At 42.0% G+C, this 24,066-nt stretch overlaps 1 protein-coding gene across 1 annotated transcript in view; it reads right to left on the bottom strand.

Annotated features, from left to right (window-relative positions):
* Nucleotides 1-22,625, bottom strand: part of LOC126184732 (solute carrier family 35 member E1 homolog) — a 63,782-nt gene extending 41,157 nt beyond the window's left edge. Inside the window, exons 1-3 of the mRNA XM_049927269.1 lie at nucleotides 22,300-22,625; nucleotides 22,146-22,216; nucleotides 21,929-22,066 (exon numbers count right to left, since the gene is read on the bottom strand). Coding sequence (XP_049783226.1) covers nucleotides 21,929-22,066; nucleotides 22,146-22,216; nucleotides 22,300-22,624 — 534 coding nt within the window. The 5' untranslated portion in view covers nucleotide 22,625. The remainder of the gene's footprint in view (nucleotides 1-21,928; nucleotides 22,067-22,145; nucleotides 22,217-22,299) is intronic.
* Nucleotides 22,626-24,066: the final 1,441 nt, after the last annotated feature.

The raw sequence follows: 24,066 nt of genomic DNA, 5'->3' as shown, positions 1-24,066 counted from the left end.
AAACCCATTTTTCACACACGCACACACACACACACACACACACACACACACACACACACACACACACACACACACACACACAGAGAGAGAGAGAGAGAGAGAGAGAGAGAGAGAGAGAGAGAGAGAGAGATGTGGTGGTGGTGTTGAACAGTTGAACATACCTGCAATATCAGTTAGTGCGTGCTTGAATACACAAAAGGATACCATATTACACATTGTTCAGTTTGACTGATATTTAAATGGCTATTTGGAAGATGTGCTCTTTCTATGATAAAAATTTTAAGGCAACACAAATATGTACCAGAATTCCCATGCCACAAAGGAAAATCGAGCGGAAGTTTGATATAGCGCTCTCAAAAAGCAATTCATATGGTCAGTGCTAGGCTGCTGTTATCAATATCAGCAGCATAGAAATTTTACAGAAGTTTGCACAAACTACTGCAGAACTAATTATCATCAGTGATGAGGATACACTGGTTTTATCTGGAAAATTCAACAGAAATATGTATAAATATGACAACCTGACAAACCAAACATTATTAATGAGAGTGAACAATGTTCCACACAAATACGACTAATACTGCTTCCAAAAAATGTGAGTTTTTCTCAGTTTTCAGTGCCCAATAAACCATAAAAAAGACAAGTTTACATGAATGAGTGGGGAATTTGGCTAATATGACAACTTATGCTAGAGAAGGAAAACAGAATGTTCATATCAGATCACAGTTTTGGGACTCTTAATGACACAAATTTCAGCACTCTTGCTGAATATGAGTTTTTGTTTTTAGTGAGCTGCTTTGAAGTCTTTCCTTACAAATAATGTTATTGATATGGTGTACAATGGAAAAATATTGGCAACTATTTTAAAAGTTTATACGACAGATTCAGTGTTTTGCAGTGAGTGAAAGGCCAACCTCCCTGGCCAAACTTGCAAGAAGAGCTGACAACAAAAAAAACCCTACATCTACATCTACATCCATACTCCGCAAGCCACCCGACGAAGCGTGGCGGAGGGTACCTTGAGTACCTCTATCGGTTCTCCCTTCTATTCCAGTCTCGTATTGTTCATGGAAAGAAGGTTTGTCAGTATGCCTCAGTGTGGGCTCTAATCTCTCTGATTTTATCCTCACGGTCTCTTCGCGAGATAGAGAGGGAGCAATATACTGCTTGACTCCTCGGTGAAAGTATGTTCTCAAAACTTCAACAAAAGCCCGTACCGAGCTCTTGAGCGTCTCTCCTGCAGAGTCTTCCACTGGAGTTTATCTATCATCTCTGTAACGCTTTTGCCATTACTAAATGATCCTGCTCTCCGTTGGATCCTCTCTATCTCTTCTATCAATCCTATCTGGTACGGATCCCACACTGCTGAGCAGTATTCAAGCAGTGGGTGAACAAGCATACTGTAACCTACTCCCTTTGTTTTCGGATTGCATTTCCTTAGGATTCTTCCAATGAATCTCAGTCTGGCATCTGCTTTACCAACGATCAACTTTATATGATCATTCCATTTTAAATCACTCCTAATGCGTACTCCCAGATAATTTATGGAATTAACTGCTTCCAGTTGCTGACCTGCTATATTGTAGCTAAATGATAAGGGATCTTTCTTTCTATGTATTTGCAGCACATTACACTTGTCTACATTGAGATTCAATTACCATTCCCTGCACCATGCGTCAATTCGCTGCAGATCCTCCTGCATTTCAGTACAATTTTCCATTGTTACAACCTCTCAATATACCACAGCATCATCTGCAAAAAGCTTCAGTGAACTTCCGATGTCATCCACAAGGTCATGTATGTATATTGTGAATAGCAATAGTCCTACGACACTCCCCTGCGACACACCTGAAATCACTCTTACTTCGGAAGACTTCTCTCCATTGAGAATGACATGCTGCGTCTTGTTATCTAGGAACTCTTCAATCCACTCACACAATTGGTATTTAAAATAGAGTGCACATCTGCAACCAAAAAATTCATACCCTTTATCATCCATCGCAGAATCAGCCTCAGGCAAGACTCTGCAAAAAGCCGAGGGCCATTCAGACCTGCAGCTGCATGCTAAAGTAGTGTCAGCATTGCATTCTGTGAGGCAACCATCTACTGTAGCAGTGGGCCGGGTTACTTGATGCTGTGGCATGATACCATGCCTCCGCAACTGTCAACATGGCAGGAAGTCTGCTCCCATTATGACACATCCGGGTCCAACAAGTATGGTGCCCCTAATCAGCCATTAGCAGAATTTGTTCTCAAACCCATTTTAGACAAGAGACTTTCTGGTCAAAACTGGTTATTCGAAGTGTGGACGTCTTTCGTGGCTGCATGTAAATCGGTAACAAACTGTGACACACGTGTCTGTGACACAGGTGATCTACAGATTGTGCTGAGTGTGGAGTTTTAAATTTCACAGCGTGCCACACGCCATGCTTGTGCAGAAACGTGGGACTACAGCAGCGCACGCTGATACTGGAAGTTAACCTATTCTGACCACACTCACTCCTATTGTAGAAACAAATTTTGTGCTTTTGCGACATCTTAGTCTTGATGGTCTCATCTGCTTTGTTTTCGCGATACACTGCGAAGTTACACGAGGTCCTAACTTTTTCTTTTTTTTGTGTTTCTTACGAGAGAGATTAAATATATGAAAGCAAAAAGGTATTCACATGAAGAAGCCCGTGTTATGCATAAATAAGAACACAAACAGCTAAACATGTTTTAATGAAAATTATTTCAACAGTGAAAAAATCAGAATTAAATGACGAGAAAAAAGATTTTGATGCTATTTGACACTTAGAAAATGAGATACAGCAGTTATATCGAAGAGGCACTATTTACTCCCTTCTAGATATTGTTTGCATATTTGCAAGTACATAGTTTCTTGAGCACCCAAACGTGTAGATTCTGAAATGTTTGGGTGACGCTCTTCCTATTCTTTCAGTTCCCAGGAGAGTAAAGAATTTACCCCGTGACTTTTGACAAGAACTTCCATCAGGAACTCTGCTTTGGTCATTAATAAACTCTATTATCATTGCTGGTTCCTACATTTTGTAAAAAGGACTGTCGCTTTAACACCACTTTCTCCATCCCAACACCAAACTGCACAACAGACAGCTTTCATATACACGCAATTTTGGCACTGACATGTAGATGAAAATGACCAGTCCAAACAGAAGAGACTCGGCACATGAAACAAGACGGGAAAGTTGATTGTATAAAAGGGACTTTTGACTTCCGCCAGCACCATGACAATTCCCACCCCAGTCACTGGTGCAATGAGTGTGTCTCACTAGGCAGGATCATCAGCTAGGTAAAGAAATTGTCTACAAGCTGCCAGCTACACCTGATAGTTTCAAACTTAAACTGCTGCCGAGAGGAGGCCTCCCCATGGGTGATATCACCTGACACTCCAGGTGACTTCGAGGGTCCCGGGTTCAACACAGGGCATCAACAAAGCCCTGTCTACCACTCAGGCTGCACAGAGTGTGCGCCACTCGGCAGTCTCACCATACTGCCGCAAAGCAGAACACTGCCTCGTATCAGCAAATACAAAAGTGCTGCTGGCCACATTATGTTGAGAAGACATGCAGCGGCTCCTATGTCCACATCCACTGCCTTCCTTCTTATAAGGAAACTGTGCTTAATAAGGAATGTTGTTATTTAGCAAGCATTCTCAACTTCGCTCTGAGTGCATTACTGGAAGAGCCCCATGCACAGATCTTGCGCAAGTCATTCTGGGAAAGAAGTCAGTTTTTGCGAGCAAAGGTTGGTAAACTTACAGCGATCAGCAATAGATTGTTTTGTTTTCGTTTTTGGGAGCAAAAACAACTGGGGTCATACACGCCCATGTCAAGACTATAGAACACAAAAACAGAAAGGAGTTAAAAAATGACTAAACAGCAATCCCAACTGACATAAGAAGACAGCTAAAAAAACAGGGACGTGGAGAAAGGTCTACTAAAGACACCATACGGAAACGGTTGTCCAAAACTAAAAATTAAATGGCCTTCACCATACTGCTTTGACAGCTAAGAAGTAAAATGCGGTCGACAGCCCACACGTTATTTGCTAAAATAGCTGATAACTCAGACAGCAAACCCAAGTGGGAACGTAAACAGTTAAAAAATGGATATTCCGCCAGGAAGTGGCAGAGTGTTACAACTTGGGCGCAATGTGTACAAAGTGGTGGGGGAGCACCACTTATCACATGATGATGGCTGGTGGGACGGCCGAGAAGAGGTCGTCAAAGCCCCTGGGAGAGGCTTAATAATCCTGAGCTTACTCCCTTGAAGGAAGGACCAATGGTGATGCCAAAGGGACACCATCTCCTGACACACGACAACACAGAGACTGTTGGAGAGAATATAGGAACTAGTGGGCTGAAGTATGAGGATGGCGGCCTTGGCTGCAGCGTCAGCAGCCTCATTTCCTGGCAGACCAACATGACCAGGAACCCACAAAAACTTCACAGTGGCTCAACCAAGAGTGAGCAAGTTGGATTGGATTGATTTGGGGGGCAGGAGGTCACTGGTCTTGTTGGATTAGGGAAGAAAGTCGGCTGTCCGCTATCAAAGCAACCATCCTGGCAATTACCCTAAGGTGATTTAGGGAAATCACGGAAAACCTAAATCAGGATGGCCGGACATGGGGTTGAACTGATGTCCTCCCGAATGTGAGTCCAGTGTGCTAACCACTGTGCCACCTTACTCAGTCTGTGAGCAAGTGACAGTTTCCCTACACCCATTGCACTAAGAGATGGGCAGTGTACAGTGCACAGAGGCTTGGAAGGGTACTGAGAGAGTCTGAGCAGAGAACACAATTGAAACAATGGTGTCGCTGGATGTACTCCGTGGCCTGATACAGGGCAAAGAGCTCAGCTTCTGAGAACCATCAGTGTACACAAAGGTACTATTGCAAAATTCCATGCAAAGGTCGTGAAACTGAAGGCGATAGAGCGAGGTTGGAGTAGTGTCCTTAGGAAGTGAATGAAGGCCAAGGTTAACATGGGCCACTTCACAAAGCCAAGGTGGCAAAGGGTTCACACCCATCGGGAAAGTTGCAGGTTGTGTGAAGTTAAGCTGCCGAAGCAAGCGGCGAAAGTGGACTCCAAGAGGTAACAGAGAAAATGGACAAGCCCCATACTAAAAAGACAGTGGTAGTTCAGCAGCTTGAGCATACAGACTCTCAACTGGGATAGTGTAAAGGGCGCCAGTGGCCAAACGGATGCCACAGTAGTGGATAATGTTAAGACAGCATAGGAGGGACGGAAGTGCAGACGCATAAAATACAGCACCCATAGTCGAGTTTCGAATGGACAAGGGACCAGTAAAAACGGAGGAGGGTGGTTTGATCAACACCCCAGAAAGTACCATTGTGGACATGTAGGACATTGAGGGACCGCATACAGCGGTGGGAGAAACCATTTGCTCCACCAGAAATTCATACACATGGTTTCATCAGTGGAAAAATGAAAACCATTTTCAATGCTCCAGGAGTAAAGATGATCAAGACAGAACTGAAGACGCCGCTCAGTGAGACATATCCATGGAGAACTGCAACAGATGGCAAAATCGTCAACAAAAAGAGCTGGAGGTGACCAACCGGAGGCAGGCCCTAATAGGGTTCATGGCGATAGCAAAGAGGACGACGCTTAGGACGGAACACTGAGGCACGTTGCTTTCCTGGTTAAAGGTGTCCGACATGGCAGAACCCACATGCACCTTAAAAACTCCGTCTTTAAAAAATTCCTGTAGGAAACAGGGCAGGCGGACATGCAAGTATAATGTGTAAAGAGTAGGGAGGATACCAGTTCTCCAGCAGGTGTCGTAGGCCTTCTCCAAATCGAAAAACACGGCCATAGTCTGGGATTTCCGTAGAAAACCATTCATGACATGGGTAGACAAATTAACAAGATGGTCAACTTCAGAACGCCGCGCTCAAAATCCACACAGTGCAGTTGTTAGTAAATTGTGAGACTCGAGCCACCACACCAGTGGGGCACGAATCATACGTTCCATCACCTTGCAAACACAGCTGGTGAGGGAGATGGAGCAGTAGCTAGAAGGAAGGTTTCTGTCCTTACCAGGCTTAGGTATGGGTATGACAGCGGTTTCACGCCAACATCTGGGAAATATGCCCTCTGCCCAGATGTGGATGTATGTGTTACGCAGGAAGTGCTTGCCTGCAAGAGAAAAGTGCTGCAACATCTGAATGTGGACAGCGTCTGGCCCCGCAGCAGAGGATCGGGATGAACTGAGAGCATGATAGTGCTCCCTAATAGTAAAGGCGGCATTGTAGCACTCACGATTCTGAGAAGAGAAGGGTATCGCCCGAGCCTCCTCCACTCGTTTCTGATGGAGGACGGCAGAGTGATAGTGGGAAGAGCTCGAAATTTCTGCAACATGGCGGCCCAAGGTGTTGGATATAGCAATAGGGTTCACAATAACATCGTCTGCTACTGTCAGGCCAGAAATTGGTGAATGGATCTTGGTCCCAGAGAGCCAACGGAACTTGGTCCACACAACAGAGGAAGGGGTGGAACAGTTAAAAGAATTAGTGAATGTAATCCAGTTAGCTTTTTTAATATTCCAAAGAATGCGATGACATTGTGCACGCATCTGTTTATAATGAATGCAGTTTGACATCGTAGGATGTCGGAGAGCACGTCTCCATGTGCAAACTGCATCACAGCATGCATCAGTCCACCAAGGGACTGGGACACGGTGCGGTAAAGAGGAAGTGCGAGGAATGGAATGTTCTGCAGCAGTACGGATAACGTTTGTGAGATGGTCCACCTGGTCATTGCAACTAGGGAAATCCTGTTCTTAGAAGGTCGCCAGGGAGGAGAAAAGCCACCAGTTAGCCTTAGTAAGCCCCATTCAGGTGGAGTAGGAGTCAGCAAATGGATAGTACATGGGAAATGGTCATTTCAGTAGGTGTCGGAAAGAACAGACCACTCAAGACAGGCAAGATGGGCAGTGCAGAAGGATAGGTCCAAATGGGAATAGGTGTGTGAAAAGACTGAAAGGAGTGTGGGTGCTCCAGTGTTAAGGCAGAAGAGGTTGAGTTGATTAGGACAATCAGCCAAAAGGGTACTTCTCTGAAAGGTTCTGGAAGAACCCCAAAGGGGATGATGCGCATTTAAGTCACCGAGTAGCAGAAATGAGGTAGGTAGCTGCCCAATAAGCTGAAGGAAGTGTGCCCTCGTGACATCGAATGATGGAGACACATAAATGGTACAGAGGGAAAAAGTCAGGTGAGGAAGGAAAAGGCGACTGGCAACAGCTTGAATTTGGGTAGTCAGGGAGATGGGTTGACTATGAACATCATCCCGTATGAGCAGCATGACACCCCCATGAGATGGAATGCAGACCTCAGGGGGAAGGTCAAAATGCACTGAGATGGAATGTTAAAGCTCAAAGCGGTTGTGAGGACGCAATTTTGCTCCCTGAAAGCACAGTACAAGGGGACACTGCGATGCTAGAAGTGACCGTAAATCTTCTTTGTGGGACCGAAGGCCAAGAAAGTTTCATTGGAGGAGAGTCCTGAGGAGGAAGAGATGAAAGGGTCTCACCTTGGCGGCTGCCAAGTGACAGCTTGTGAAGAGTTGTCGCCACAGGGCACAGAAGCAGGAGGATCCTGCTCCATGGGGCCCACAGAAGAATCAGCTTGCTTGTGCTGTTGGTCTGTGAACACAGAAAAACAGTTCGTGGTGCACACAGGTGGCACGGAGGCTGGCCGGGCTAAGGTATCACACAGCCACACCGTTGAAGAGGATCTTTGAGTCATCGAAGGAGAAGACCATTTGCCTTTGTTGGACTTCATCGATCCTTTTCGGTTAGTAGATGAAGACTCAGGTGTTTGGCTGGAGGGACGTAGCAAGTTTTCACGGGAGTACTCCTTCTGCCCTTTCCAGCCTACCAGTTACGCAGTTGGTGGCTTCACCCCGTGAGTCGAGAGTTTGATGGCTTGTTGCACAGCTGGATGTGGGGATAGAGATGCTACCTTGACACTAGGCGATTTCACAACCTCAGAGCTGAATCTGAGGTCACACATCCACATGGCCATGTCCTTCATGGAGCGAGAGGTAACAAGAAGTATAGGTGCCAGACAGAAGAACACAGGGTTTGTGACTAGCCAATAACTTGTGAACGACTGGGTAAGGCACTTTTTCCTACACCCAAATCTCTTGGACATCCCGCTCATCAAGATACATGGGACAATCTCAAGAGGTGGCAGCATGACCGCTGTTGCAGTTGATACAGCGGAGAGAAGGAGATGGACAATCGCCCTCGTGCGCATCCCTAGCACAGGTTACACATTTGGCTGGATGTCGACATGACGTTGTAGTGTGGTTGAAATGATGACACTGGTAGCAGCACATCGAGTTTAGAATGTACGGTCTGATTGTGATAATTTCATAGCCTGCTTTGAGCTTGGACGGAAGCACCACTTCAAAGGTGAGAAAAAGAGTGCAGGTGGGCACTAAGGAGGAATCTACCGTTTTCATTACCCAATGAACAGCAATGACACCCTGATCACAGAGGTAAGATTGGATTTTGGCATTGGTCAGACCGTCGAGCAGCCTAGTGTAAATAACACCATGGGAAGAATTCAGAGTTCTATGGGCCTCAACACGAACAGGGTAGCCATGGAGAAACGAGGGGGGCAAGCAGTTGTGCTTGAGAATCAGAAGTAGTCTCCAAAAGCAAAGTGCCATTCTGTAAACAAGAGCAGGATTTCACAGGACCAGCAATTACATCAACACCTTTCTGAATAATAAACAGATTTACCATAGCGACGGACTGACCATCTTCAGTATGCGAGACCATGAGGAACTGTGGTGTAGTTGGAAGGGTTTCTGAATGTTAGCCTCATTCTGTTTACATTTCATAGATGTTGATTATGAAGATCATCGGCTCAGTGTGGGAAAATCCCCCATGATTGCCAGCATCTCCAATGGCGCACTCCTTCCAACAGGGGGCCCCTTCACAAGGGGGCGCACTGCCTTAGGTGATTGTTCCCACCTCAGGTCACACCTCCTGAACACCTGACAAGAGGGACCAATTGGCAATTTGGGAAGGTTGCAGCTCAGGCAATCACCCCTCCCTGGGCCTGACATGTACCAGGTGGTACGTGCGAACCTTAGCTGTCAACCCAGGGTTGGGGATTACATGTTACCCACTCACCTGTTACGCATCACTCATGTGGGCCAGCCTTCAGGAGCGCACATGGGGGAAGAAAAACAGGAACCTCAAACGCCAAAGCGGAGGAATGAGAGGAGAATTGAGGCAAGGAAAGGAGAAGGGAACAGAAAACAGTGGTGAGACTCTTCGTATGTCAGTGACAGACAATTCGGAACATTCCTGATAACACCCCAGGCATGTTCCCCATGGGAGGGGAAAAAGAATAGCAAGAGGTGAGACATGCAGCACAGAACGGAAAAGATGCTGCACTGGCTGGGGCCCAGTGCTAGCCAGGCACAAACCCACCAAAGAGCGGCGGCCCCCTAGGGGGGACAGCGATAGATTGAATCTGGAGTCGTTTTCTTGGGAAGCAAATTAAGTCCTACAATAACATGTGCTGCCGCATGAAGCGAGGGCAATGAACAGTCCACAACCATCCGGAACGTAGCAGCTAGTGTGAAGTTAAGCTCCAAGAGTAACAGAAAGCAATCTCCAGGAGGTAATAGAAAAGAAGGGCATGCCCCACGCTGGCAGTCAAGGGAGTCATTGAAAAAGGGGCATAGGATGGGTGGCTGGGCATGGCAGACAAAGGGCATGTGTATCTGCTGAGTAGAACATCATGCCAGTATGACAGTGGTATTTCAGCAGCTTCTGCATAGAGACTCTCAACCGGGCATAAGATAAATGGACATGCAGATGCATAGTCTAATTTGAAATGGACAATGGATTGGAGCAAACAGAGGAGGGTGGTCCTATCCAATCCCCAGAAAGTATCACTTAGAATGCGCAGGACACTGAGGGACCTGGTAAAGCAGGCGGCCAGGTAAGACACATGGGTGGACCAAGAAAGTTTCCTATCAATCATGAGCCCCGGCAATTTAGTAGTTTCAGTGATTGGAAGAGCAACAGGCCCAAGATGGAAAGACAGTGGAAGAAAACCATTGCACCAGCAGAAATTCATAAAAATTGTTTTGTCAGTAGAAAAGTGAAAGCTATTGTCGATGCTCCAAGAGTAAAGATGATAGAGACATCACTGAAGACACCACTCAAGGAGCCAAGTCCATAGGAAACTGCAACAGATTGAAAAATTGTTGACAAAAAGGGAGTCAGAGATGCCTGGTGAGAGACAGGCTATAACAGGGTTAATTGCTATAGGAAAGCGGACAACGCTCAGAACAGAGCCCTGAGGCATCCCATTTTCCTGGATAAAAGTGTCCAACAAGGCAGAATCCACACGGTCCTTGAAAACTCTGTCTTTTAAAAATTCCTGAATGAAATGAGGCAGGCAGCCTCAGAAGCCCAGCATGTAGAGTGTACAGAGGATACCAGTCCTCCAGTAGGTTTTGTGGTATTTCTCCAAATCAAAAAACATAGCCACAGTCTAGTATTTCTGCAAAAAAAATGTTCATGACATGGGCCGACAAAGTGACGAGATAATCAGCTGCAGAATGACGCACACAGAATCCACATTGTGCTGTGATTAGTACACTGCGAGACTCGAACCACCATACCACACGGGCGTGAATCATATGTTCCATCACCTTGAAAAACACAGCTGGTGAGAGAAATGTGGCTGTAGAAGGAAGGTGTTCGTCCTTACCGGTCTTAGGTATGGATATGGGTATGACAGTGGCTTCACACCAGCATCTGGTGTGCCATCCGTCCAGATGTGATTGTACATATAAAGGAGAACGTGCTTGCCCTCCCGCATGATAAAGGTGCTGCAACATCTAAATGTGAACATTGTTCGGCCCTGGGGTGGAAGATCGGAATGCAGGGAGAGCATGATCTAGCTCCCTCATAGTGAACGTGGCATTGTAGCATTCACGATTCTGAGAAGACAAGGCTATCACCAGAGCCTCCTTCACTCGTGTCCGGCGGAGGAAGGCAGGGTAACAGTGGTTAGAGCTTGAAATCTTCGCAAAACAGTGGCCTAAGTTACTGGATATAGCAATGGGGTCCACAATGGCGTCGTCCGCTATGGTCAGGCCGGAAATTGGGAAATGTACCTTGGTCCTGACAGCCACTGGAGGTTGGCCCACGTGACAGAAGGGGGGGGGGGGGGCAGACTGTTAAAAGAACTAGCTTTTCTACTATCCCAAAGAATGCAATGACACTTTGCATGCAACTGTTTGTAACGAATACAGTTCGCCATTGTAGAATGAAGGTTAAAAACACAAGAGTGTACATCTCCATGTGCAAATTGCATCACAGCACGCCTCAGTCCACCAAGGGGCCAGGACACAGCGCAGTAAAGATGAAGTGCGAGGAATGGAACATTCTGTGGTGGTAAGGATAACATTTGTAAGGTATTCTACCTAGTCATCACGACTGGGGAAATGTTGTTTGGTAAAGATCACCAAGGAGGGATAAAGCTTCCAGTCAGTCTTAGAAAGCTGACAGTTGGGGAAATTAGAGCTCGTACTGAGGCGTTCAGACAGTCTTTTTTCCCTCACACGATCTGCGAATGGAACAGACGGGTGGAAATATGACTTTGGTGAGAATAGTGCCCTTCACCACACACCGCTTGGTGGCTAACTTAGTATTACTATGTTGTCCACGCAGCAGTCCATGCAAAGGTCAAACAATGGTATGTTTATATGATTCTTCTGTGTGAACCATTTCTTAAATGCGAAATTTCAAACTTCGGCTTTCCTTTTGCTGTCTTCCACTGCCACACCAGACTGGTCAATGAGTGACTGGATGGAAGCCTTAGACCCGCTCAGTGATTTTACATAAGACCACAATATTCTCAGGTTCTCAGTCATGTCTTTTGCGAAGATATGAAGATTGTACTAGCTGTATGCTTCATGCGTAGATCTTTTCACAGATGCATGAATCTCTACCAACTTTCGTCTGTTGTCATTTGCACATTCTCTTTTGAACTCTGGGTGCAACAGCCTTTGCTTCCTCAGCATTACCTGTTCTTTCTAGCAGAAACACTCCCCTAGTCTTCTTAATTGATTTATTAGCTTCAGTAACCATAGTCACTATGATGATTTCATGGTCATTAATCCCCGTCTTTATACTGATGCTGTCATTAAGGTCTGGCCCGTTTGTAGCTACATGGTCTAAAATATTTCTGTTGCATGTGGGCTGCCAAACTAGCTGTTCATGACAGTTTTTGGTAAGCTGTGTTTGAACTATCTGTCTATACCCCATTTCATGAATATAATGATGCCCCCATTCTATACTGGCTATTCAGTTAATGATAGCAACAACACTACAATAACTGCCTGTGGAGGTACTATCCTTCCCGGGTTTAAGGATGGCTACTGTAAGAGGTTCATTCTATCACAGGTTTACTTTTTCAATTGATAAAATAAATAGCCAACCAGTTGCCACAAGTTTATTTATTTAAACTCGTGTCTAAATAAGCTTCTGGCTACTGGTTGTGTTTATTTTATCAATTCAAGGTACTCCCAGTTACTGCTAACAGCCAAGTTCAAGACCGTGTTAACTTCTTACGAGCATCTCTTTAGATTATTTATAAAACTGACACACCATTCTATGCCTAACAGCATTTAGTCCCAGTGCTCTATATCTAATAGCAGATAATGCATTTTCCAGTTTCCACACACCGAAGGGGCAGGTGTATTCCTCTCAGTTGTCTTAACTGAAGTCCAACTGCACACACTCTGCAGCATCTTTACAAAGTAAGATTGAGGGATCTCTGCTGCTGATAGATGTTACATTTTCGAAGTAGGTAGAAATTACCTATGTTATGTCAGGTGCACAAGTTAAAATGATCTTATGATTCATTATGGCAACAACAGGCATCACTCTGCCTTTACCAAAGAAGACTCTTCTGATTGAGTCCCATACTGTTGTGGTTGGTGTAGAACAGTTAATAAAATTATTACCACAATCTTTTTCTGTTCTCTTTAATTGTTTTATGTGCTTTTGTCCTTGTGACCAACAAGGGTGCTGGGTTCTCTCCTAATGCCATGGCCTTGAACCATTGCAGTTATGCCTACCTGTCCCTGCACTGCAGCATCTATGTTTCCACCAGGCAATAAGGGTGTTCGAGATATTTGATGTTGACTTCTTGGCATGGTGGATCACACTTTTAACATGACCCACCTAGTCCAGGACACTATCTGTGTTCAAACCTAGTAAATTAGCTACATAGCATCCAGTTCAAACACGATTTTCCGAAATTCCTTTACCAAAGAAGACAAAGTAAATGTTGCAGAAACCAATTCAAGAACAGCTGCCAATTTGAGCTTATATCCCTGCTGTAGCGAAGCAGCTTAAATCGCTTAATAAAGGTAAGTCCTCCAGCCCATGCTGTATAGCAATTAAGTTCCTTTCAGAGTATGCTGACACAATGACTCCATACTTAGCAATCATAAAACCACGTATTCAACGAAAGATCTACCTTAGACTGGAAAGTTGCACACGCCACAGCAGTACACAGAGAAGGAAACAGAATTAATCGGCTGAATTATAGACCCACATCACTGACATCGATTTACAGTATGATTTTGTAACATATATGTTGCTTGAACATTATGAAATAACCCCAAGAAAATGAGCTATTGATACATAACCAGCATGGATCTAGAAAATATCATTCTTGTGAAACACAACTGGTTCTCCTTACAGTGCTACTGACAGGAAGCGGTGGATCTTAAGTCAATTCCATATTCCTAGATGTCCAGAAGGCTTCTGACACCACTCCTCACAAGTGGCTTCTAACCAAATTGCACATGGAGATGTACACTCTTGTGTTTTTAACCTTCATTCTACAATGGCGAACTGTATTCGTTACAAACAGTTGCATGCAAAGTGTCATTGCATTCTTTGGGATAGTAGAAAAGCTAGTTCTTTTAACAGTCGCCCCCCCCCCCTTCCGTCACGTGGGCCAACCTCCAGTGGCTGTCAGGACCAAGGTACATTTCCCAATTTCCGGCCTGACCATAGCGGATGACATCATTGTGGACCCCATTGCTATATCCAATAACTTAGGCCACTGTGTCATCTCACTTGGGGTACATCTATTCATGATTTATTCTCAAGGAGGCCACAGTTTTTAGTAATAGATGGGAAGTCATCGAGTGAAACAGAATTAATGTGTAGTGTTCCCCAAGAAAGTGTTATAGGTTCTCTGCTGTTTCATGACAGTTTGCATATGACACTGTCATTAATTGTTTAGTAAAGTTGCCAGAAGATCAAAACAAATTGCAAAATTATTTAGAAAAAATCATGTGTATGGTTCGAAAAGTGGCAACTGCCACTGAACAGTAAGAAGTGTATGGTCCTCCACTTGAGAATGAAAGAATTCCATTAAATTTCAGTTACATGATACATCATACAAACTGAAAGGATACTGATTCAACTGAATACCTAGGGATTACAATTATGAACAACTGAAATTGAAACCACTACATATAAAACATTGTGGGGAAGGTGAACCAAAGACGGCATTTTATTGACTGAACACTTTGAAGACATAACAAACCTACTAAAGGACTATGTAACCACACTTGTTTATATTCTTCTGAAGTATTGCTGCACAGTAAGGGATCCTTATCAATGGGATTGAATGAGGATACTGAGAAAGTTAAAAGAAAATGGTATTTGACACTGTGGTGTGTGTGTGTGTGTGTGTGTGTGTGTGTGTGTGTGTGTGTGTGTGTGTGTGTCACAAAATTCCTATCATCATCGTTCTCCTCCGACTGTGATAATATTTTGTTAGCTGCCACCTACATAGGTTGAAATGACCATCATAATAAAAAAGACAAATCTGTGCTCGCATGGAAAGATTTAAATGTTCATTTTTCCTATGTGCTGTATAAGAGTGGCACAGCCAAGAAATAGTCAAAGCAGTTGAATGAACCTTCTGCTATGTGAATTGCAGAGTATGTAGGTGTTGTCATGCAGTGTATCCGGCTGTGTGTCAGTTTCCTAGTCTGTCATATCTCTGAGGGCAGACACACAGACAGAAAGATAGTTTCATGTCCCATGGATCATTTGTGTGATTAAGCGTAATGTTTTGAAACAAATCATTTTACATTCATATTACACATTCACCCGTGAACATGGCTGCATGTTGGGCACTTACAACTGTTTTTCTTTCACATGTGAATTAGAAATTCCTACCCACCACCTCTTATACATTACAAAAATAGAAATTCTTTGACAGAATAGAAAAAACTATCAAGAAGAAACAATCTCAGTTGGTTTTTAAATTTAACTTTGTTGTCTGTCAGACATTTGATATCATTGATAGGTGATAAGAAATTTTGATGGTAGCATTGTGCGTCCCCTTTCCATACTAATGACAAATCTTAAGATGGAATAATGTATGTTAACAATGCAAGAAAAGATAGATTGCTACTTACTGTAAAGAAGACATGTTAAGTTGAAGACAGGCACAAATAAAAGATACTTACACAAAGCTTTCAGTCACAGCCTTCATCAGCAAAAGAGACACACACATCATTCACACACACAACTTGTTAGATATGACATTCATAAATTGGCTGTACCACCAATTCCAAATTACCTAAAACCTCAGTTTATCTAGGAGAACATTGTGATTCATATAGTTAAATACCTTAGATTGGTCTCATATCAATGACCACTAATGACACTGACACTCAGCTGAAATTTGTTACTTATCTTCTGATACAATGAGACTTTCACAAATTCAACCCTGCAGCAAGTGTTGTTGGCATCCCAAAACACAGTGTGTGCATTTAAATGGCTCACAGGAAGGATTTGTGTCATTGGAGTTATGAAAGCCTCTGCAGCAAATATGTCAAGATTCAAAATGCAAGTTATACATTCAGTGATTTACAGTGACATGTGGCTGATAACAGTTGCTGCCTGCAAGATGGTGGTGAGTGGAACAGGTGATGTGTTACTGTTGAATACCACCACCACACTCTGTGCCCTGTCACCACTAAGGAGGCATATGCCACAGCTTGAGTGGCTAAAAGCAAATACAGTGATTATGGACATTTAATTGTTCTAGCAGCCATCAAAGTTATTTAACTGTAAAACTTGGTATTTGTGTAATTGATATTTGAAGGTTAATAAGCGGAGTACAAGATTACAAGTCACTGAAGAAAAAAATAGTGTGTAACAGACTCACAAGCCATAAACATGAAATTTTTTGGCAAAAAGCTAGCCATTCTCTTGGAAATAAGATATGTGACCACACCAAGTACTTGTAGAGTCATTTTCTCAAAATAGAAGTTGCTGTGTTGCTGTTCTTTCCTTATTCACCACTGAGGTGCAAATGTGGAACCAGTATTTTCGAACTGCTGTAATCCCTTCCAGTACCAACAATTTCATCTTAGTTACCTTCCTGTGCTATAAAATCTGTAATTGTCATTTTTAAGAGATGTCTATTCTTCCTCACCAGAACTACCTACCAGGTATTCATTTTCACACTGCCTACAACCTCTCAGAATTTTGAATGCACATCACCATTTCTCAATAATTCCATATCTCACTTGCTGAATGATGACTCTTCTTGACAGTTTTAACTTCTATTTACTCTTAATCATCACTTAATTTTGATTGTACCATATGTCACTTCCACAAAAAAATAACTACAGAGTCCCAACTTTCCTGCAGGAAGTACTAGCAGAATTCCTGATAGATCTGCCACTGAACACATGTGAAGAAATGTTTTCAATATGCTGCTCACATTTGATTTCCTGTTTCTGACCAGCTAAAAACATCATTTGATGAAACAGGGGTAGGCTGAAGTGAACCACTTTTTTGGCCACCACAGTCCCCTAATTAATAGTTCATTAGACTTTTTGCTTTGGGAGTACAAGAGAAGTCTTGTTAAAAAGACATGTGCAGAATCTGGGGAAGATATGGCGGCACAGATTATGTATGTGGCACAAGTGATTTACTATATGCCAGGTATTTGAAGTGATGTACATCAAAATGTACTGCAGAGACGTCAGTTGTATCACAAACAATATGGTCACCATATAAAGGAGTTTCTGTAGTGTACTCCATTAGAGGCAATAATAGTACAAGGATTAAAATCTTGAGTCAATTTTGTTTTCTTTGCAACATCAAAAACTGACCATCCCCTGCAACATGTTCCGCGTACAGGCAGACAGTGCCCGTAATATACTAAAATATTATTATTTTCCATATTCTTATGCATTAACGTCAAATGTGAGAATATTTTGGGCAACTAAGTTTAGGTCAAAGAACTAAGTGAACTATGTGGTGTAAACTCATTGACCACACAGAGTCCTTTAATCAATGAACAATGGATTTCAATACTGGCATCACAGCATTTCTAACAAAAGTTGTGGTTGACAAAACAGTAATATCAATCCAGTGACTGCAAGACACATGAAACATTTTTATGTTTCAACTGTATCTTACACAGTGGATAAATAAGATGGGGTGGAGGCATTGTACACTGTGACAATATTTCCAATGTATTTCCGTACAAATTGAAGACCACACAAGGTTCACTTAACTGTGTTTTGTCTTCTGCATTCATATTTGTTCGGCAGTGATTCCAGATCGTGCAACCAATTGTGAATCTCATCAATCTTTTGGGAAGCTCCTGACATGATATCGGGGATACCTTTCAGTCAAAGTAGTTTACTGAAGTGGCCTTCATTGATCTGACACCTACATATGAAGTACAACTTACCATAAAGATGAGGCCTGGCATAAGCACTCTCAAATGTATATGCAAACAACAAACAGGTGCCAAATCACGCTGGACAATTCATATATACTAATGGTAAAGCAGTGACAGCTCAAGGCTTGAGCTTTAAAGAGGTACAAAAGAAACTGTCTTTGGATGTACTATAGCACTAATAACATTAAGCTCAGTTCCAGCATGACAGGTTTGTGTTTACCATCTCAATAATAGGGAACACAGCAACAACATCATACAGCACAGATGGATGAACAACAACAACAACAACACTGTGCACAGTGCAAATACATGTGTGACCTTCTGGCTAAAACACTGACATTCAAAAAACAATGTACCAACACTAAAGCTAAAGTCTGTGCCAGAAACATTGTTGGTTCTGATGATCAGGTTGTGAGGCGAGAAATCAGGACAGCTATGAATGGCTCACAGCATTGTGTGTGCCTGCTTCTAAATATGCTGCTATAAAAGTATGGAGGACCTCTGTGCATGCTATGCCCACCAATCAGAGCTACTGTCTGGATATGTGGAAGACAAAACTAGAAAGCCTTGACGCCCTTCCAAAGAATGGATGGCTGGCTGTGACTTCCCTGTCCTGTGTCGTGGATGGGGAACAAGCTGAATGTTGGTGTGCTGCAATGCAAGATCAACATGGGAGAAACAGGATTCACATACCATGTGAAATGAATGTTTTCAGCAAATGCAATTCAGTGTGTGACATGGGCCATTTGCTGAAATTCCACCTTGCACCCAAGGAGTATGTTCATGGATAATGGAAATTTTTTGGAGACAAATTGTTTAAATGAACTTACTTTGTGTTATGGTAAATAAAACTCACCAAAGCAAATGGAAAACCAGAAAAATACACTATGTATGAACACTGGGTGAATGTGAAGATACACATCGAGTATAGATTTAAGTGTCAGGAAGTCGTTTCTGAAAGTATTCGTATGGAGTGTAGTCATGTATGGAAGTGAAACGTGGATGATAAATTGTTTGGACAAGAAGAGAATAGAAGTTTTCGAAATGAGGTGCTACAGAAGAATGCTGAAGATTATATGGGTAGATCACATAACTAATGAGGAGGTATTGAACAGAATTGGGGAAAAGAGGAGTTTGTGGCACAACTTGACTAGAAGAAAGGATCGGTTGGTAGGACATGTTCTGAGGCATCAAGGGTTCACCAATTTCGTATTGGAGGGCAGCGTGGAGGGTAAAAATCTTAGAGGGAGACCAAGAGATGAATACACTAAGCACATTCAGAAGGATGTAGGTTGCAGCAGGTACTGAGAGATGAAGAAGCTTGCACAGGATACAGTAGCATGGAGAGCTGCATCAAACCAGTCTCGGGACTGAAGACCAAAACAACAACAACAACCTTCTTGTAGCTGTCAATTTCAACAAAATTATTTCAGGTATTCTATCATTTCATTGCCTTACTGAGTTCTGATCCACATGGGTGTCAATTGACCGACATTCAAAATGTTGACTGCACAACAGATTGAAGGAGATAGTAAAAAAAAAAAAAGCACTCACTGTGCCTGCAGCATACTACTGTTGGTTACTTCTACCACACTCAATCCATAGTAATGAAAATACACAGCTGCAAGTTGTCACATATAGTGACAAGGGCAATGGGGTATCTTAAGGCATATATATAAGATAAGTAACACCCGGTCTCCATCAATAACACAGTGAATGCAAAAACAAAAACTAGTTCTAACAATAAACTTTATACTCATGGGAGCCAATCAATTATGTACTGTTGTTAGTTTATAAACATTTTCAGTACATCATGTCTTGCAATTCTAAAATATTGAAGAAAAGACATTTTAACACCAAAGCTGCTGTTTAATTATTGACTCAGTAGTTTACAGCTTTGCCCATTTTCACAAGCTACCTATTACAGAGAACAAAATTTGTTATGAGTGGATACGTAGAACATGGATGACAATAATAATAATAATAATAATAATAATAATAATAATATCAATGATAAAATTGTTTGTATGGTAACTACTTATGTATTTGCATTTATGACATGGTTGGTGTGGACAGTTCTATTTATGTCATCGCGCTTAGATGTACTGTATCTTGTATTTGCAGTAAAAGATGTCACTGCTTTAGTTGTACCTTACACTATTATGTTAACATATGTGCATAATATACATTTTTCTTAATTGTGGTACCTTCATTATCCAGCACGGTGTGCGTCACATGACAACAACATTGTATATGCAATGGAGAATTTGTTCTTACTGGAAAAAAGGAAGGAAGGAAGATTGGGTTTAACATCTTGTTGACATTGCCATCATTAGAGATGGAACACGAACTCTGATTGTGTCAAGGATGGGGAAGGAAATCAGACATACCCATTAAAAAGAACCATTCTTGCATTTGCCTGGACTAACTTAGGGAAAGCATGGAAAACCTAAACCTGGTGGCCAGATGTGGGTTTGAACTGTCGTCCTCCTGAGAGAGAGTCCAGTGTGCTACCCACTGCGCCACCTCGCTTGGTGTTGCTTTTACTTGACTACACTGTGTGTTGCACTTACTCATTTATCATAAGTGTTATTGCAATTTTGACAGATGTTGATGCAAAGAATTCTAAGGTCTTATATAATCTCCAATACTTTCAATTTGCTTCACTGAGTATGTTCAGTGTGAGGCACAGTGTTCCATCACATCACAGTGTTCCAATAAATTTTCATTTCCTTTTCAGCACAGTTTAAGAGGAAACATTGTTTCATCCATATTTCAAAGGAACCAACATACAACAGTATTGTCATGCTGATAAAATTTTTGGTGTATTGTTTGTAGTTTCATGGTAAATGAGCAATTGAGGTAGGATTCAGTGCAATAACATCTTAATCAGCATATGAATTGAACTCCATCCTACCTTAATCATTCACTAAATATGAGACTGCAAACCATACACCAAAAATTTTAACCAGATAGTAATTCTGTTGTATGTGGATTCCACTAAAATATGAATGGAACAATACATTTCCACTTAAATAGAGCTGAAAAAGAAATGAGAATTTAATGTACTACTGTGATGTGACAGAACACAGTGTCTTTCACTGAACACAGTCAGTGATATACTACTGTGATGTGACGGAATACTGTCCCCCTCTCACTGAACATAGTCAGTGATGTTAACAAATCTGTGAAAGAAATTGGAATATCTGAGATTACATAAGACCCCATAATAAAATTCCTTACATAACATCTGTCAATCTTAAGATAACCCCTACGAGAAGTCAGCGTGACACACAGTGTAAACCAGTACAAACACATTCTCTATTGTGTATACAATACTGATGCGACATGAAGCACATTGTGCTGGATAATGAAGGTACCACAATAAATAAACATATACATCACATATGTTAACATAATACTGTAAGATGTAACTACATATGTAATATGCAGATATGAGATATATCTAAGTATGAGGACAAATAGAGCCATCCACACCAACCATATCCTAAATATAACCATTTTATCACTGATACTTTTATTACCCACATTCTACACCTCCACTGACAAATTTTGTTCTCTATAATAGGCAGCTTGTGAAAATGGGCTAAGTCAAACTAATTAGCCAATAAATAAACAGCAGCTTTTGTATTAAAATGTCATGTCTTCAATTATTGTTTTACTTTCCATGTTACATTTCTTTTCAAAATAATGTTAACCATCTGCATACTTCCCTTCATTCTTGAGTGTACTCATTCTCAGTAAAATTAAATGTGGAAGACTACAGGTTGAAAGAAATGCAACAAACTGCCCACATATATCAAGAAGCAAGCGAGTAAAGAACTGCTGCTAATTCGTTCTGTTAATATAACAAATATGGTTCATCATAGGCAGGTTTGTGTTGACATATGTGGTTTTCAACGTCATTTCTATTAAATCACGTTTTATATACTGGCATTTAGTATGTGGGAATTCGAATGAAAGCCGGCACCAAACAACATTACATACACTAATATGCTTATACAATGTTGGAAAATAATTTGCAGTGAGGTTTAATAACCTAAACTGTTACGAAACTAAATGCTGAGGTTGTTTAACACGTACTAACCTTTTTTGAAAATATATTCTGGAGTGAAAATCCCATTGTCGCCACTAAGGCGCTGATCAGACCAATAAGATCAAATGACATTTCGGTTACTGTCGCAATGGCAACACCCAAAATAATTGGCACAAGTGAAATGTACACCTGTGGAAAGAAGCAGGTGTTAAAAATGGAAAAGCATAACGCAATATCGTTATTCCGAAAATCAATTCCTTTTACATACTTTCAGTGTTTGTTTCTCCCCAATTATTAGTCTTGAAAAAATTACTGTGAAGAGCGGCATCGTAGCTTTCACTGGAAAGAAGTAAAACAATTACATAGAACAGCTGCAACAATAACCTGTCAACAATATTGTTCAATTGCTCCACGGCAATCACCTGTGTGTGCGTAGGAAACTGGTACTTTCCATATACTGATATGTGAAGACACAGAGGCGAAAAACTTTCCCAATGCGAGGGGAATTATGATCTTTAGGTAGTAACTTCTGCTGATGTCAACAAATTTCCTGACGCCCGACATATTGAAGAAAGGTCCGGAATATAACGTAATAGATAATAACTGCACCATCGTTACAGTCATTGGATATGGAAAATCATTCAACAACATCTTACCGATCACATTATTACTCGAACTCACAAGATACCACAACAAACACAGCACCACAACACGAACAGCAGACTTCACCTGCCTCCCATCAGCCATGCTACCACCACGCTTCACTCAAACTGCTGCCATATGATCTCTGTTCAGCCGAGTCAAAGATATTAAATATTTTCGAACTAATTAGCTTCTTTGAAACATTGTTGCAGCCTATGTTCTAGTTGCAACAGAAAATTATTTCTGTTATGTGTTTCATGCAGTAACGTTGCTTCATGGTATAAGAGTTTCACACGGAACAAATATGCGTGGGTCTGTTTTCTACAACTGTCAAAGCAGGGCATAGCACAATGAAGCCTCCGTAAAACTACAGTTAGTCTGCGGTATAACATTTACCGATACAACGCTAAGCCCTGGTACAGCGATAATTTTATGTGGTCCCGGTTGATATCCTAGACGTACTGCGTTAATTACCCCTCATTACAACGATGAAATAATTTTAGCAGCGCCTTGTTGGAACGAAGACAAAGTTTCGGGGATTTTACTATTTCTGCTTCTAAAAGACTCTGATCATGGCGCAGCAAACTAGCAGGAAAAGTGCCGTTACGTCGGTTTTCGGGATTTCTTTTGTAACGGTAGTTGCTGTGCTCTCCAACAGACTGCGCAGCGGTCGCTTGTGGTTGGCTGAAGTACGCTTCTAACAGGGCGGCTGTTAAGACACGTTTAGAATTATTGTTGTGTTTGGTTGTGTTTCGTGATGTTAAAGAACTTTTTATCAAAAAATAACAGCGCAGTAATATTTACGTGTGTGTTGGTAGACGTTCTACGCATTTACTGATAATCTGTGTGGCGTATTTAATTATTGGCACCCGACAAAGGAAACTGCGTTCCCGGGTGTCGATCAGGGTACAAGTCATGCGCAACAGATAGGCATTTTTTTAAACCTCCAAAGACCGCCAGTGATTTTGCTAAATGGGCTAAAGCTATTCTGAGGAAGGATATTCAATTAAAAGTAAATAATACATATGTGACAAACATTTCGCTGTTAATTTGCTTGTTAAAATGGACTCAATCGGTATAGAAGGAAATAAGATCGAAAAACTGAGAACACGATAGAATTTAAAGCCAGGGTCGGTACCTCACATTTTTCCAAATTTGACAGGCTATTTAACAACCCACTTGAAAGCACTCAAATCTCCTCCAAAATGAATAATGAAAAAGCAGTCCCATTATGTATCAAAATAAACGTCAATCTGTTGTAGAATAATGGAACATGTTTTGTGTTCTCGTATTATGACGTTCTTAGATAATACAAATCTCCTTCATCATAACCAACATGGATTCCGCAAACAGAGATCATGTGAAACTCAGCTCGCCCTATTTGCCCAAGAAATTCACAGTGCCGTAGACACTGGCGAGCAGATTGATGCCGTATTCCTGGACTTCAGGAAGGCATTTGATACGGTTCCGCACTTACGTTTAGTGAAAAAAATACGAGCTTACGGAATATCGGACCAGGTTTGTGATTGGATTCAGGATTTCCTAGA

Source organism: Schistocerca cancellata, chromosome 4, assembly GCF_023864275.1.
Source record: "Schistocerca cancellata isolate TAMUIC-IGC-003103 chromosome 4, iqSchCanc2.1, whole genome shotgun sequence".
NCBI classification, from domain to species: domain Eukaryota; kingdom Metazoa; phylum Arthropoda; class Insecta; order Orthoptera; family Acrididae; genus Schistocerca; species Schistocerca cancellata.
The sequence above is the reverse complement of the archived record's forward strand: the minus strand, read 5'-3'. Positions and strand labels throughout refer to the sequence as shown.